Source organism: Manacus candei, unplaced genomic scaffold (assembly GCF_025592945.1).
Source record: "Manacus candei isolate 608988 ecotype Guabito, Panama unplaced genomic scaffold, ASM2559294v1 h1tg000043l, whole genome shotgun sequence".
NCBI lineage: Eukaryota > Metazoa > Chordata > Aves > Passeriformes > Pipridae > Manacus > Manacus candei.
The window spans coordinates 297,058-313,872 of NW_026138091.1; the positions used below are offsets into that span (position 1 = coordinate 297,058).

At 35.1% G+C, this 16,815-nt stretch overlaps 1 protein-coding gene across 17 annotated transcripts in view; it reads left to right on the plus strand.

Annotated features, from left to right (window-relative positions):
• Positions 1–16,815, plus strand: part of PPFIA2 (PTPRF interacting protein alpha 2) — a 329,493-nt gene that overhangs the window by 248,523 nt on the left and 64,155 nt on the right. For all 17 annotated transcript variants that reach the window (XM_051795708.1, XM_051795691.1, XM_051795696.1 and 14 more), the window contains 2 exons: positions 12,709–12,930; positions 15,968–16,114. In XM_051795708.1, the coding sequence (XP_051651668.1) occupies positions 12,709–12,930; positions 15,968–16,114 (369 nt within the window). The remainder of the gene's footprint in view (positions 1–12,708; positions 12,931–15,967; positions 16,115–16,815) is intronic.

Genomic DNA, 16,815 nt, shown 5'->3' on the forward strand with positions numbered 1-16,815 from the left:
AGAACTGAAAAGTTAATATCATGCCAATAATTAAAACAATATGACCAAAGTTACATTGATATTAGCAAAATTATGAAGAAATAATAGTGAAAATTGAGAATTAAAAAAGAACCCTCTGAAACCGGAAAAATAAAAAAAATGCTAAAATGATAGACTATACATTTTATAGAATGCAGTTTATGTATATATATATGTATTTATAAGAAAAAATTTAGTTCAAAAGGATACTGTTCTGTTATACCATAAAATGATTTCTATAAAACAATGGCTCATTACTCAGTATTTTTTTAAATGAGCAATAAGGGAAATCAAGCTAGTAAATCTTTAAGAAATAGAAATCTTATTAATGGTGACAGGGTGTAATCATAAATGGAGCCTCATTATCAAGTATAAATAAAACATCTCAAAAGAAAATAATGCTAAAATAGAAGTAATGACAAGTAATAACTATAAATATTTACTACTTCACAAACAAAAAAAGGAACAATTTTAAAAAGACAAAAATAAGTGGCTTTTTATTATGATTTCAAATAATTCCAAATTTTGTAAGACATCTTCTGTAGGAAAGTATTAGCAGTTTCAACATGAAATTAGCCTGCTTTGAAACAAAACAACAAAATCTAACAAGAAGCTTCTAGCTTTTTTTGCCTGGAACAGATCACAGATTTCACTGTGAATTGCTTTTGTTGGCAGGTGGATGCCAGCCTATTAAACAGATAAGGTCATGTATATTCTGTAGGGCTGACCCTAGCCAATATGATCTATGACAATAAAGGTTCTAAGGTATATTATTTAGGCAAGAGCAATTTAAAAGCTAACAAATATAGAAACTTGCAAAGAGGTCAACTTGCACAAAAAGAGCTTTAACGGAGTTTAAAAAATTGTTTGAAAAAACACCTGACAAAGATCATCTGCTGTGGGAAATAAAATGAGACCATATCTGTTATCAGATATTCTCCTACCTAGGTCCTTGACCACTCGCTTCCACACAGATCCTTCACCTAATCTGTAAGAACAAAAGCCTGATTTCCCCACAAGCAAAGGCCAGGAAAGGCAGATTTCCCAGTGAATAAAGTGCCCATTGAGAAATCTATTGGGAAGCAACTAGGGAAGCTGCAACAGTGGGACTGAACAGCATCGGAGATCAAGATAATACCGATGTTAGATGCATGCAGAGATGTTAAAGGAGAGAAGCTAGGCAGTGGCACAAACAGTGAAGAGGAAGATTGCTTTTGTGCAACCTTCTCAATATTGATGGTTTCCTATCTGAAACAGACAGCAGAGAATGACAACAGATGAGCCCTTCCTGATGGTATTGAGTAGGGTCTATGAACAACCCCTGATGTACCTTTGGGGTAACTTGAATGCAGGGTGTTAGTAAAGTATTAGCAAAGTTCATCTACTGCCTCAAATTATTGCACTGGTAATAGTACAGGAAGTTATTATCCTAAGCAAATACAAAATGAGGATGAAGCTTTCGGAAAAGAAGGGTTGGTGTTATCAGTGTTTGATGATAAACTTCACAGCTTATCAAAAAAGATACATCCCGGAGATTAAAGTGTGGCTGTGCAGGTGATGTTGTCAAGAGATCTCAGCTCTGGAATAAGGTTTCAGGAGCTCATGTGTAAGGACAGACTATGTCTCATGTAAAAGCAAGAATGTCTTTGACAGCGGATTTTTGCTTAGTGAGAAATAATAAAAAAAGGAAGCCCATTTTACCTCAATCCCTAGATTGGAAGTATATGAATTTTCATAAAATTTCATAAATTTATGTGGATAATGGGGCAATGTAGAAAAAGACTTTTATCATCTGAGCAGAAAAACTTTCTTGCCAATCAGATAAAGTTCTACTATAATCACAAAGTGGATGAAATGGGTTAAATTTCTTATGATAAATAAGCAGAAACATTCAGAAGGTAAGACCTACACTATCACCTAGGGTGATGTAATTGTCAGGGACAGAGATAGGGAATAAACTTCATCCCTTTATATGGAAAGAGCTATCTTATAAAACCGCATATTTTTAAAAAGAATTGATACAGGTATGGGAATGCTAGAACGAGGAAACATAGCACCTACACAGTATGGGAAGCAGGCCTGTAATAATAATTCTACTGGGGATTAATCTGAATGGTAAAAATATAATAGATCAACAGTATAAAGGCAAATGCCATGGTGGGATAGGTAAACAGGACTAGAATCCTGGACCTTCCTCAGCACTGAAAGGTTTCAGCTGAAGTCTTGTTTCTAGCTTTGGGCCCCACTCTTGAAGAGAGATATGGAGGGTCTTGTGAATTCAGAAGAGTGCAATCAGAAATCTGGAGAATATAACCGGTGAGAAGAATGTTCAAAATGCAGGCTGAAAGCCTAGAGAACCTAATGGATACAAAGTTATTATCTTCAAATATATAAAATGTACCTTCAGGTATACAGAGAATCAGGCAGTCAATCTAGTGAAAGCAGTGAAACACTAGAACAAGCTGCTGAGAGTAGGAATGTTCAGAACTGGAAATTTTTATGAGAAAGTGGTGGGCTAGGTGGCCAGCTCTATGATTCTGTGTCACAGGTCAATTGGAACATCATTTTAAATTGTGTAATCACAAGCACTGTCCTCTGATTGAGGCACCAAGGCTTAACCATTACGTTAATTCTCAATAAAAGTCACAGTATAATCAGCAACTGCTTCAGAACTCTGAGTGAATACAAAAGCAGTTCTATGAGATGATAAAGCAAGACATATATCATTCTCACGGAAAATTGTATGGCCAGATTTCAGATATGAAGGCGAAGGGGAACTTTAAAACTGTGAAAAAGTACAAGAAATAGGCTAATGATAAAACCAATGAAATAAAGACGAATACTAAATATGAGAAATGGTAAGTTTTTAAAATAATCCAAGAATGTGCAAAACTCCAGAATTATCTCTTATTGCCATGTATCAGTGTAATTTTTTATATGAAATAATGAAATCATATTAATTGTTTAAATCTGTAAGAAAATTTTCAAAGTAAAGAGAAAATAGAGAAATTATGGCATACCAGTGATTCAGTTAAACAATTTTTTTTTTCTCAGTTCCAAACTGTAGCATTTTGTAGACATCAAAACAACTAGGGATTATATACATGCAAGCTTTCCCCCCCTCCAAATTCTATTTTGTTATGTGTAGAGCTGTATTGGAAACATTTATTCCCATCCTATGTGAAGGCACTTTAAATAGTCTTATTATTTATATTATAAATAAAATATACAGATCTAGAAAAAAAAATTCTACATAAATAGTATAAAAATATATGTATTTTTATGGATTTTCACTTAATGAATTTTCTCTTAATCACCCATTAATTTGTTTTTCAGACAATTGACTATACAAGGGTTAATATTTTGGGTTAATATTTAGGGAAAAAAAACCCTGTGCATTCCAGAGACCAACACCAGATTATTCACCTATCTAACTCATAATCCATTATGCTCTTTCCTGCCTAATTTTTTCATTATAATTCCTTCTGGGGTTTGTCAAAAAGCAGTAAGAAAGTCCTTGTAATTGTATGAAGTAATGACTTACAGAATCCAATGTCTCCACTTTTATTTGCCATTTTAAACTAGCAATCATTTTCATCTATATCCAAGGAACATGATCAGTTTGGAGAAAGGAAATAATTTTCTACAATGTTTGAAGTATAATTCTTATCAAAATATCCCAAATATAAGGGTTGCCTTACTAAAAACAGTAATCAGTATATTTAAAGACATATTGGGATGCCTGAACCTTTGACTGAGTCTTATGGTCCATCTACCATATGTAACTGGAGTAAGAAATAGGAATGAGTGTCAGACTCTAATAGAAAGGATTGTGCTCTCATTTCCTGACATCAACTCTGCCCCTTTAAAGTGGTGCTTGCTGAACTTCCAGAAATAAGATGCTGTGAATAAGTAGTTTGTTTTCAAATAAACTCATTATTTCATACTGGTGTTTATTTCAACTTCCATAAGAACCATGGAAATTGAATTATTCAGTAGAACAGGATATTTTCAGAAATGATCATATGCAAACTGGGAAGGATTGAAGTTGCTTTGGAAAACAGTGGATATTCTAATGTTTGTACACCTCAGATGTCCACCATTAAAGTATCTCTTTCAATTGTAATTATATCTTGTTTATTTTTGTCTCATATTGGAGAATATTCCTAAATTCTTTGCCATATATTTTAATTAAAACATACAACAAATCATTGCTACAATTCTTTTGCTATTAATGGAGTTTTATCAGAGACTAATTGGCCTGGGGAATGACTATTTTTACTCTCGAAGATGTCATGTATGCACAGGAATTTTCCTGCTTAACATATCCACTTCAGCATGGATTTCAGTAACACTGAAGACATGAAAGCTAAGTATTTAAGTGCAGTGTAAATTGTGGTGGTTTTCCTTGGAAGCACAGTGTTTCTATTTTTAAACTTTATTGTTGAACTTTTTTAACTGAAACTTGTAAATACTAGTAAAATACAAAGACTGTTTGGTCCTATTTAATGCCTTTATTAATTTATTTTTAATAGTTTGTATGTCCCTGTGAAACCTGTAACCTGCTAACAAGGGTACTCTTCTTTATTCCAAGATCCATAACTGTACCATTAAAACTCCTTAAGTATTTTCGTGGGTTTACCTACTTTTTCTAACCACTGTACCACACTGGTCCTGTCCATAGTAAGTGAAGCTTTGCCAGCACAGTTGTTCCTTTCCCTTCAGAATAAAAACCAGAGTATTTCAGTCAGATAGAAACAGACACATATACCAGGAGAGGTAAAAGAGTCTGTATTTGTGGTGCAACAAAGATCTTGTTCTCCTAAATAAATAATGTTACATTTTATGAGAAACTCAGAGCTGTATATAATTACTTTTTACAAGAACTAAACAGCTGGGTCTATTTTGCTTCATAATATACCTCAGGTGGTCACATTCAGCTGATTTAAGAATCACATTTTTATTTCTTTCTCATAACACTAATGTATTACAATATTTAAATCAAGTGCTAATAGGCTATGAATACTAAAATCTGCGAAAACATTGACAACAGTGATAGACGTTGTATCCTGTAGGAGTAAAATGTGTTTTGCCAAGACCAACACGGTGGGCTAAAATGTTCAGAGTGCAAATCAAATACAATTAATAAAAGTAACAAGTGTCTTTCAGAGTAATCATCAGAATTGTTCCATTTTTGGACTTCATTATTTTTGGATTTTCTCATCACTTTGTGTGATTAATAGAAAACTGTAGAAAACTTCCACTTTCAGTTTTTACTTATTAGTTTTTATCACATACGCTCCTTTGTTTTGAATGAATAAATTGAAAAAATCTTTCAACTGGCAGCATAGTGGAATGCCAGAGAAAGGAGTGAAGGCAGGATATATGGAGCCCTCAGAGGAACCATTTAAAAAGAGGAATTAGCAACGATTGAACACCAACCATCAAAGGAGTTGATGGTTAACTTAGAAGAAGTTTGCCATAAGGATGTTTTCTTTGCCTGTTTTCTGACTGAAGTCAGAATGCAGGATATATAAAAAGTAGTGGGAGTGATACATAAAAAATAGTGGGAGATGTGGTCCTTGCCCCAAAGTGTGTACATTCTGAATTAGAGAAATAGTACACTTCAGACACAAAATACACTTGATAGGTGGATGGTGGGTTTGTTTCCAAACAGTGTAGATATCTTTCTGATTTACTAATCACCTCTTTCTGGATTAAGATAGATAAAGATAATTAAAGAAGCATGTGCTGAGAGGGATTTAATGAAGATTGAGGGCGTGACACACCTGGGGAGGTGAGGAGTTTTCAGAGTGAAAGGAAACATGGATAAAAACTGCAGCTAGGATTAAAAGATTTCATGAATCTAAGGAGTAAGTCTAGGAGAGTATGCAGTATTTTCTTGGAAAGTGTCTAGGCAAATATTTTGTAAGTACTGTCCTGCTTAATAGTTTAGTATGTCTGCATAACTATGAATACTTACTGCTCAACCCTATAGCATAGGGAATTTATCATACTGAGAAGCTGCATTACTTATGCATTTTTAAATGATAAATCAATAGGCCTCTCTGGTTTTTAATTTTTCAAGAAATCAACTCTTTGCCTGTTTCATATAAATTCATTTTTCTTTCAGTTATATAAGTTTCTTTTCCTATTTATTCAATAGAAACCTCTACATACTACTCCATATTAAACCTGTTAAAATATAGCTTTAAAATGGGAATTTTGCAAGGGAATTTCACATTTCAAGCACTGTGCTAGCTAACAGCATTAGCTGACTGACCTTTGCTGGATGATTTACTGAAAGGAGTTGCCAGGACGGTAATTTCTAATGGTAGGATGGAGAGACTACAAAGAAAAAGGAGTTAGTCAAGGCAAGTGAGGGCAGAGTTTATAGTGTATAGTTTGGTTTGGACAGATGACTAGCCTTTATAATACAGTTGCAGTAACTGATTTCTGTCTCCTGCATAAGAGCTCAGAAACTCTTCTGGTAGTGTAAAAGAGAGGTAGGCATTCTGGGAGAGACCAGCAACAAGAAAAAAAAGAAAGCTCACCCATCAAGAAAAGGGTTTTTTCCCCCCTACCTCATTTTGCAAAATAACTAAAGTATGATATATGATCACAGGCATTGGAAAGATGAATAATAGCTGAAAGGTGATCAGGAAGCAGACATTCTAGATTTTTAAATTAGTAATTAAAGCAGGAGTTGTTTGATGGCTCAGTAGAAGGAGCAAGAAAGTGAGAATATTTGGAGAGAAAAGTGCTGAAGAAGTTAGCTATTTTTACATCAGTATTGGAGTAGGGAAGAAAAATTTCAGTTGAAAGAATATTGGCTTTGATAGTTGATTAGAAGTTGGACAAAAATTTGGAGTAACTGAAGAGGGAACCTCTAATAATTATGAGAATACTGCCTGACATGGACCAAAATGTATGGAGCAACCTAGAGAAGTAGTATAACCTTCAGAGAGGCAACCAACCACTTAGAAATTACTGTGGCAGCTTAGGCGTAATGCTACTATTTTTGGCAAAGTTTTACACGTTCTGGTTTCTGTGCTGATTATACAGATGATGATTATACTGCTTTTGCTTGTTTAGTTGCCATCTGTGACTAGGCTATTGCATAGCAATGTATCTGTGCTAGTATCATTTTCTTTTAAGTATTTTGCATGAGGTATTTGAATGGAATAGAGGTGGAAGAACTCTACACTGTAGTAAAAAGCATCCTCTTGAAGTCCAGTCACTGTGAGTTATAGGGTCACAGGCTTATCAGCAGATATGAAGACATGTCATATCTGGAGACAGGCTTCTACAGCAATGATGTTCTGTTCTTTAGAAAAACTTCTGTCTTATTTTTGTAGCCTTTTCTAAATATTGTGATTTTTTGGAAAACGATTTATTGCTCAAGCTTAGCTTGTATCTGTTGCTCTATCTTTTTATGTATGCTTTAGATTGTTACTTTCCTGTCCCACCTCATACTGGGGAAAAAAAAAGAAGAAAACTCCCTAATTCAGCATGTTATTGAGAGAACTTGCATACTCTCATGTTCTTTCTTTACATACATTAACAATATTTATATTGTCAAATGAACCCTCACATAGTTAAAATAGAACTTACTATATGAAGACTTTTGAAAACCCATTTTAATGTTAGATTTTAGGTTGTTTATCAATAAATATATATGTATAATGAAAAAAAGTGGTTTTTTACAAAAGTTTTCATGTTTTTAAAGATTATTTGATTCTGACATGACTCTAGTGTAACATGTGTCAGAAGTCACTGGGTATTTGCTGAAGGTAGCCAGCCAAACAAAGACAGTTCCCTTAAACTTTAGGAGGAGAACCTGAGAGAAATTTGTTCAGAATGAACCACAATGACATTATATTGACTTAAAAATGTGGTGAGGACTTCAGTTTTGACACTAAGGATTTATAGTGCAATGAGTGTGCCAGTACTCCTTTAAAAAAGGATTGTGAGAGCATCTTAGCAAAGAGTAGAAAAAGGGTACACAATTTTAGGGTTAAAAAAAACCCAAAACACAAAACCCTCAACCCAGTGCTTACGCTATAAAAATACTAGCTTGTTCTAAGAATTCTAAAAGACCAGATTTGAAATTTTAAGATTACTTTCAATTATGTAAAGGGACCTTTTGTTTAGACAGAGCTTTTAATTTAGTCCTTCAGCAGAGAAATGCTTATGCACATGGGCATCATGTGAATCACCTGTGCTCTTACCACCAAAACTAAGGGGCACAGATGAGGAGTTCCATCAAGGTAATGAGTCCTGTCTCCACTGCAGATTGTTGAGGTAATCCCTTGAGATATTATTGTTTTCCTTCTCACCATTCTGATATTACATTCTAACACAATACAAAAATACACAAAATACTATAAGTCAATAGTATGTAGACCAAACATATTTGTCAGATGTTTTACAACTGGAGAGAAAATATCACTTGGAGGTGCTTGTTACTGTTCTTGGAATTTGTCTTCTATTTTACACCATATGTTGTTGAATGCAAGGTTCTTTCTACAAAATAAAAAATTGAGAAGAACTTTGCTATCTAACCTGGGACAATTTTACCATTTCTTTTGATAACTGTTGTAGTCTGGTGTCCTTACTCTTTTTTTTTCCTTTTTTTTTTTACCCTAAGTGTATCTCCAATCAGTTTGCCTTCAGTATTATTGCTAGTGTTTAATTGAAAGGGCAACATGAATTGGATAAACAGAGGCTACAATATTCTGGGTTAGTCTCATTTCACACTTTCTCATCATGTTCCTTTTACCATTGTCCTTTGTTTACCTTGGTCTGCAGCTGGTTTTCCTTTTATTATCTCATGGCAGAGAGAATACAGCAGAGAAGCAGCAATATAGGGGGGGATTTATGGTTATGGGTAATGCTCCAGTTTGCTGTCCTTCTCCCTGCTGATACTCCTATATGAGCAGCAGATTGTCTTATTGCTATACTTTTTGAATCCTGAATGAAAGAAAGCAAGCAAGCTAGATACCAGGAATGTTGGTTTCCTTTTCATACTTTTCTGGGTAGGGAGCATTTGGTTTCCTCCCCCATATCCACAGACTTTAAGAAATTCAAAGATTTTTTTCCCCCTCCCCCCCAGACACTTCTTGTTTAATCCCTATTACCCCTTATGGCTCTCTGTCCTGCGGGATATTTTTCAAACTTTGAGTTCCTCTGCAGTACACCATTGTAGTTAATACCACCGCTGTCATCAGATTTACTTGACAATTAGTCTATCCTTTCTGTTTCTCCTCCTATCTTGTTTCACTCTCTTTGTGTGAGTGTAAAGACTTCCTTTATGAAGTAAGAATATCTCTGAAACTCTTAGCACGGACTGTGATTTCTCAGTTATTTTCTGATGTGGTGATATATCAGGGGGGAAAAAGAAAAAAAAACCAAAAAAACCAAACAAACAAAAAACCCAAACAAACAAACAAACAAACAAAAAAAAACCAAAAACAAACAAACAAAAAAAACCCCACGAACTTCCAAAAACCCATAACAGGCATCCTCTTACTGTTGCTCTTTCCACCATTCTTCCCAGCAGAGGAGGAATGCAAGTGCTACACTGCTCATATACCTTTGTTTTGTTTGAACTAGTCCAAGCAAAGACATCTAAGGTTGTGCTGGGCCTTTCAAGCACTTCTGCAGCATTGAAATCTAAATAAGTAAATGTGATAGAAACAGATGGACTCTGCTAACTGGGTAAACTACTCAAAGCATTGAAATGTGAGCTATTTGCTACATTTCTTTTTTGCAGGAAAACTAGCCATTGTTAGTAGACTCTTTTACGTGAAATAATTGAAATTAAGGAGTGTGTCCATATGTAGCTTTTTCATGACCACTTGTAATAGACAGCATCATGAAACTTGTTGAAGACTTTATCTGCATGACTAACTTGTAAGACAGATCTAGGGACCATGCACGTTTTTTGTTTTCTGTACTGGAATATTTCGACCATTTCAAAAGTTTTCATTAACCTTCCTGCCCTCCTTTAAAGATTTTCTAATTGTTTAGTCTTATTTTTAGTACTTTCTTTTCCACCCATCCCAACTAATTTGACATTATTTCTTGCAAATATGGATTTTGGGTGGTGCAGGGATATGACAGTTAAAAATGTCTGCTTTAAAACGTTTTTTTGAGCATTCTCTTCTGAAAAGTTTTCCCTTATTGCTTCAGGTAATAATTAACAGAGATCTATTCAAAACTTAGACTTCATTATTTTAAACATTCAGCTAATTATTTATTTATGGCGGATTGTCATTAATATGCAGCATCAACATTGCAATTCATTAATTAATTGCAATGGATTGTAATTAACATCAACAACAAGAAAGCCTTTGAGTACAAGGAAATATTTCAAAATCAAAATTCAACCAGATAAAACAAATTCAGCTAGAGAAAGAATGAGAAAAAGAAATAAACAGTTAAAAGTTAAGACATAGACATTATTCACACCAGTAATAGAGAAAATGCTGCAGTTCTGCCCCACCCCAGCTTATTCCCTAGGGAGTTTCTCTGAAGCATGGGAGATTTCTGCTCCTTCACTAATTCAGAAAATGCGTTTGAATCAGCATCATGTACAGGACGTCTGTTGCTTCCACTGTCATAGCATATTTTCTCATTCTTGTTTGAGCTATTTTTTAGGGGAGAGAGGGAAAATTATTACCACAGAATTTTGATAAAAACCCTTCTGAAAAACTGAGGAATGCGAGAACAGTTATCCTTTGAATTAACACTCAATAACTTTCTACCTGTGTCTCTTGAAGTGATTACTGTATGTGATGGACCCACATAATGAATATATTTAAAAATAGGAGCAAGACATAAAAATGACAAAAGGTCAGTTAAAAGGCCTAGGTAAACTTTTAAAGTATGCTTAAGAATCCTAAAAATATCAGATTTTAAGATGAGTCTTTAAAATTTTATTTGTATTTGTAAAGAAAACTTCTTTTATTCTGATCTTACTAAGCAAAAATGTTGACATTTTTAGTAAGTTGGAAAATTTAAAGACCAACCAACCAGCTTCATATATGATTATAGGAAAAATGTAAAAAAAGTGAGCAATGATTAGAACTAAAGCAGTTTGTACAAAGAGCTCATCAAAGAATTATGAGGGAAGTTTATGTGCATAGACCAAAATATATACATGCATAATTGGCAATCACAATATTTGTTCAGTGGTGAGAGTAAATTCTAAATGCAGTATTATTTGTCTTTCCAGAAAGCTCACATACTAAGTAAATAAGTAGTAAAATTTTATGTCTTTCAGATTTAATCTATATGTGGTTTTGTTATTAATATTTTAAGGAAATAAGTTTTATTAATGAAAAGAAAATATTTCTCTGCCAGTGAACATACTCCTAGATACCATGGCTTGCCATTGCAAAATTACCATTATATCACGTGCCATTTCTTGCATTCGAGATTTGGTATATGGCTTATTATAAGCTTGCAGCATTCCTGGACCACTCTTTAGAGAGTTGTAGGGCAAATTCCGTGCAAGGTAAAATTTGTTCATCTGTGAAAACTGCCAAAATTGCTGTAGGAGATTAAAACTGTAAAACAGATTATAATTGTCATAGATTAAAAAGTTATCTCAAATTTTCAAAATGGAATAAAATGTGACTGTTTTATCCTGTTCGAGTACTGTTTTGTTTACATTTGTGACTGCTGCATATTAATGGAATTTTGATTCAAGTAGATTAATTGAACACTTTCCAAACATCAAACTAAGTGTAAATAAGTTTTTAGTTTGCTACGGCATTTTACCATAGTGTCCTGAAAGTAGGTTCAGCAGATAACATAAAATATCTATAATATCGTTAACTAGTATAAAGAATACACCTTATTTGATGTCATGAATTTTTAAAGTAAAGTAATTTTATTCAATGATCCACAGCGGGGCAGGTGCTCTTGATCTGGGTTTGTTTTATGGTTGACTGCAAAAAGAATGTTGTTAAAACCATTAAGTAAAATAATGTTCTTAGAATTTGAGAGAAGATTTCTGTATAGATATATTTTGACATTTCTATCCTGAAATCATTTATTTGCAATATAAATCATATTCCTGAGATCCTATTCCAAATGCAATGTGCATTCTCGAATCTCTTCTTTTTTTCTTTTTCTTCTTTGTAACCATATTCACACCACGGTTTTCAGCAGCACATAAATTACTTCAGCGGAACTTGTTTCTAATGTAGGCCTAACCATTATGTTGTCTAGGCTGAAAGCACTTTCTGGTACAGTGATTTTGTGATTTATTAGTATTATTTCCTGTCTGCAGCGTGACCTATTTTGCAAATGACATAGACTTTAGGTTAAAATGCTGTCTAAGTTCAGCTAAGATGAATGCATGCAATTTGGTGCTTTTTAGGAGTAGTATTGTAATCTGTACTCAAATAGTGAATGTCAAAGTAAAGCTTTTTATGACTAATATTCTGCTCTCAGTGCAAGTGTTTACATCTCTATGTGATGCTGCATTCTGGAATCCATTGATATGAATTAATATTTTGCTATTTTTTATAAGTATACCTGTCTTATCTACCATGAATATGTGTTTTTCCTTTCCTAGTTACTTTGGTAATTTTTAAAATAATCTTCATTTTAGAAATTCTTTGGTTAGAGTCCACATTAAAAGATAATTAATCAGTAATGTCACTTCTTCATTAACAGCGCCTATCAAATGGTTCAATAGACTCAAATGATGAAGCCAGTCAAGTTGTTGAACTTCAGGAACTACTGGAAAAGCAAAACTATGAAATGGCACAAATGAAGGAGCGTTTGGCTGCACTGTCCTCCCGGGTGGGAGAGGTAGAGCAGGAAGCAGAGACCACGAGAAAGGAGCTCATTAAAACAGAGGAAATGAACAGTAAATATCAGAGAGACATTAGAGAGGTAAGGAATTCACCATGTTCATGTCATTTCTTGATCGTTGTTCCTGTGATACCCACTACAAACTGATAAAGGCCAATCTATATGGGCAGCAAAAGTTGAGCACTGGTGAAAGCCCTTGAACATAGGACACAGAAATAGTAATATTAAGAAATAGTACTAGAAATCTATTCCTTTTTCTCAAGAAGTGAAAAAGTAATTTAACTTTCCTTCGCTTTCCTCCTCTAAATTTGTAGTTCTACTTAGTGTTCTCTACAGTATCGTCTCTTAGGCAGATGTTCTCAATATGTCTGGATGGTTGGCTTCTAGAATCTATTTTAGTATGTACTAGTTATGTTTCCTTTACATTGCTTTCTTTAATATAGGTATTTCATATGTATTTATGCACGTGTGTATATGTATATGAATTTGTATGCATATATTTAACCTGACCTCCGTTCCAGGAAGGTCACAGAGCAGATCAGCCTGTGTGCCATCAGATGGCATGTGCAGGACAACCAGGGGATCAGGCCCAGCCAGCACGAGAGTGTGAGAGGCAGGGCCTACTTGACCAACCTTAATTTCTTCTATGAGAAATTAACCCATGTAGAGGATGATGCAAAGGCTGTGGATGTTACCTGCATGAACTTCAGTAAAGGCTTTGGCACTGTCTCCAATGACATTCTCCAGGAAAAAACAGCTGCTCATGGCTTGGATGGGTATGCTCTTCACTGAGTGAAAAACTAGCTGGATGGCTGGTCCCAGAGAGTGGTGGTAAATGGATCTACATCCAGTTGGTGGCCAGTTACTAGTGGTGTTCCCCGGAGCTCAGTACTGGGGCCAGTTCTGTTACCTTTACTGATTATCTGGACGAGGGGATCGAAGGCACCCTCGGTCAGTTTGTAGATGACACTAAGTTGGGCGGGAGTGTTGATCTGCTGGATGGTAGAAACGCTCTACAGAGGGATCTGGAAAGGCTGGATCAGTGGGCCAAGACCTATGGTATGGGGTTCAATAAGGTCAAGTGTCAGGTCCTGCACTTGGACCGCAACAACCCCAGGCAGAACTACAGGCTTCAGGAAGAGTGACTGGAGAGTAGCCTGGGGGAAAAGAACCTGGAGGTGCTGGTCAGCAGCCAGCTGGACATGAGCCACCAGTGTGCCCAGGCTAAGAAGGCCAGTGGCACCCTGGCCTGTATCAGAAATAGTGTGGCCAGCAGGACTAGGGAAATTATTGTCCCTCTGTGCTTGGTGCTGTCAAGGCCACACCTCGAGTGCTGTGTCCAGGTCTGGGCCTCTCACTACATGAAAGACATTGAGGTGCTGGAGTGTGTCCAGAGAAGGGCATCAAAGCTGGTGAAGGGTTTGGAGCACAGGTCCTATGAGGAGCAACTGAGGCAGCTGGGGTTTTCTAGGCCGGAGGAAAGGAGGCTCAGGGCAGACCCTATTGCTCCCTACAAGTACCTGAAAGGAGGTTGTAGCCACGTGAGTGGTCTGTTCTCCCAGGTATCAAGCAACAAGATGAGAGGAAATGACCTGAAGATGTGCTAGGGTGGGTTTTAATTGGGCATTAGGAAACATTTATCCACTGAAGGGGTTGTCAGTCGTTGAAACAAGTTTCCCAGAGAGTGTTGGAGTCACCATCCCTGGAAATGTTCAAGAAACACGTTGATATGGCACTTGAGGACATGGTGGTGGTGCTAGATTTAGGGTGGGACTTGGTGATCTTAGACACCTGATGATCCAACCTTAACAATTCTATGATGCTATGATGCTTTCCTTTTCCACCATTGCTACATTAGGTCACTAGGGCATTCTAACACCTCCACTCTATTTAACTTTTTGCAAATATTGCTCTCTCTCAGACACTTGATTGCCACTTGCTGTTTCTCTTACACCGGGTACAGGCTTACTTGCTTTCATTTTTTTTCTTCCTAAGCAAAGTGGCCACTAGTATATTTGCCTGTAGAATAATTACCAAATGCCAGTGCAAAATCTACTGTGAAATGCATTGTCCCAATGCAGAAAATGAAATATCTACAGCAAGAAAAGGGTAGCTTAGTGCAACTTGGATAAGTTATTGAAATTCGTTTCCTGTGTATTTTAACAAGTTACATATGTAATTACTGGGGTTTATGTTGTTTTTTTCAGCAATGTTCAAAAAGATCACCTCAATATGGTGCATTTTAGGTCTAGCTATTTGGGTACATTTATGTCTTGAAAAATTATCTCGCTTACTTCAAGACTACTTTCATAACGTAATCATACTAATTATGTAACATTATGATTAAGACATGCTTATCAGTAAATATTTTAATTGTGAAAGATTATGTGGCAACATGTAAGCCTTCTCAAGAGCCAGACACAACTTAAATAAAATTTTTTACTCTCACTAAAATTAAATGAAGAGAAATAAACAGTGTAATAGAGTAATGAATAATCTAAGTAAATTAGAGCTATTGACTTCAGTGAAAGCAGCTTTTAAAATATGAGTAAAACCAGCTAAAGATTTTAAAGAAGTCCTACCCATAACGTATATGGATAACATATGTATATGCTATGGTTATGTATCCAACATCGTGGTCACTTCTTTTCCTGAAATTTCAATGTTGCCGGATGCCTGCTATATGTACTTCAGAAGAAAATTTTAGCAGAACCCAGGAATAAGAGTAGGAATTCACATATACTTTTTTTCTCCATGTCACTGTACTATGTTTCTATTATGTAACTAATCAGTTTTTAAATTTTCTAATCAAACCTGCTGTTGTTTAAGAAGCAAACAAGTAAATGCGAGCTGTGTTTGCTATAATTTTTTGCATTGGAAAATAGAGAAACTAGAAAAATATACAAAAGATGAGGTTTGTTTCTGTTTCCTGTATTCAAAAGCTACTATATCATAGTTACAAAAATCCAAAAGAAAATAAATTCTCTTTAAAATCAAAGATTTACTGTTGAGCATACCTTACATCCCTGTCTACTGTTAGCATGAAAATTAAACTGGTATAAAATTATGTAGCATTTTTATTGCATGGTTCTTGATGGGGGATTTTTTGTTACATTAGGCAATGGCACAAAAGGAAGATATGGAAGAAAGAATAACCACGCTGGAGAAGCGCTACCTCAGTGCTCAGAGAGAATCCACCTCCATACATGACATGAACGATAAGCTAGAAAATGAACTGGCAAACAAGGAAGCCATCCTACGTCAGGTGTGGTACCTGCATTATTCATTGCTTTCTTTGTACACAATGACAACGAATGCAAAAAAGGGGGCAGATTTACCGTGGGAGATTTCCATTAGCTTAATCTTTTCATTTTTAATCAACAGATTAGTTAATCTAAAATACCTTAAATTGTTAAGTATCTCTAAGTTTCATATCAGCTACTAGAACTGTGAATAACAATTTCAATGTGTACATTCAGTGTTGGAAAATAACTGTTTTCTGATAGTGTCTTGCATAAATGCACACAATAATATCCCCTAAGTAATGGAATATCTTTGATTCTTATGTAACAATTTCAGAATTTTATTTTTTAAAAAAATAGTCTGAGCTAAAAAAATTTCCTTCTGCAGGAAAGATCAAAATTTGCATAGAATATATTCTGATGATTCCACATATAAGTAGAGTGCAAATAAAATTTTACAATTCACTCTGTGAATATGTTCTTAAAAAGTGTGTAACATGACTGCAGCTTTCTCTCTTGGTACTTTGTTTCCATGGTGATTGCAAAGCTGGAATGTAAACTGAACATAAAACACTGTAATTTGAAGAATACAATATAAACTGAAAGTTAACATGAAATGAATATAATTCATACCGTATAATTCAAACTCAGCCTCAGTATCAGACTTCTTTTTCACCTGGCATGTCTTGAAGCAATTTAAAGTGCTATACAGGAAATTAGGCTT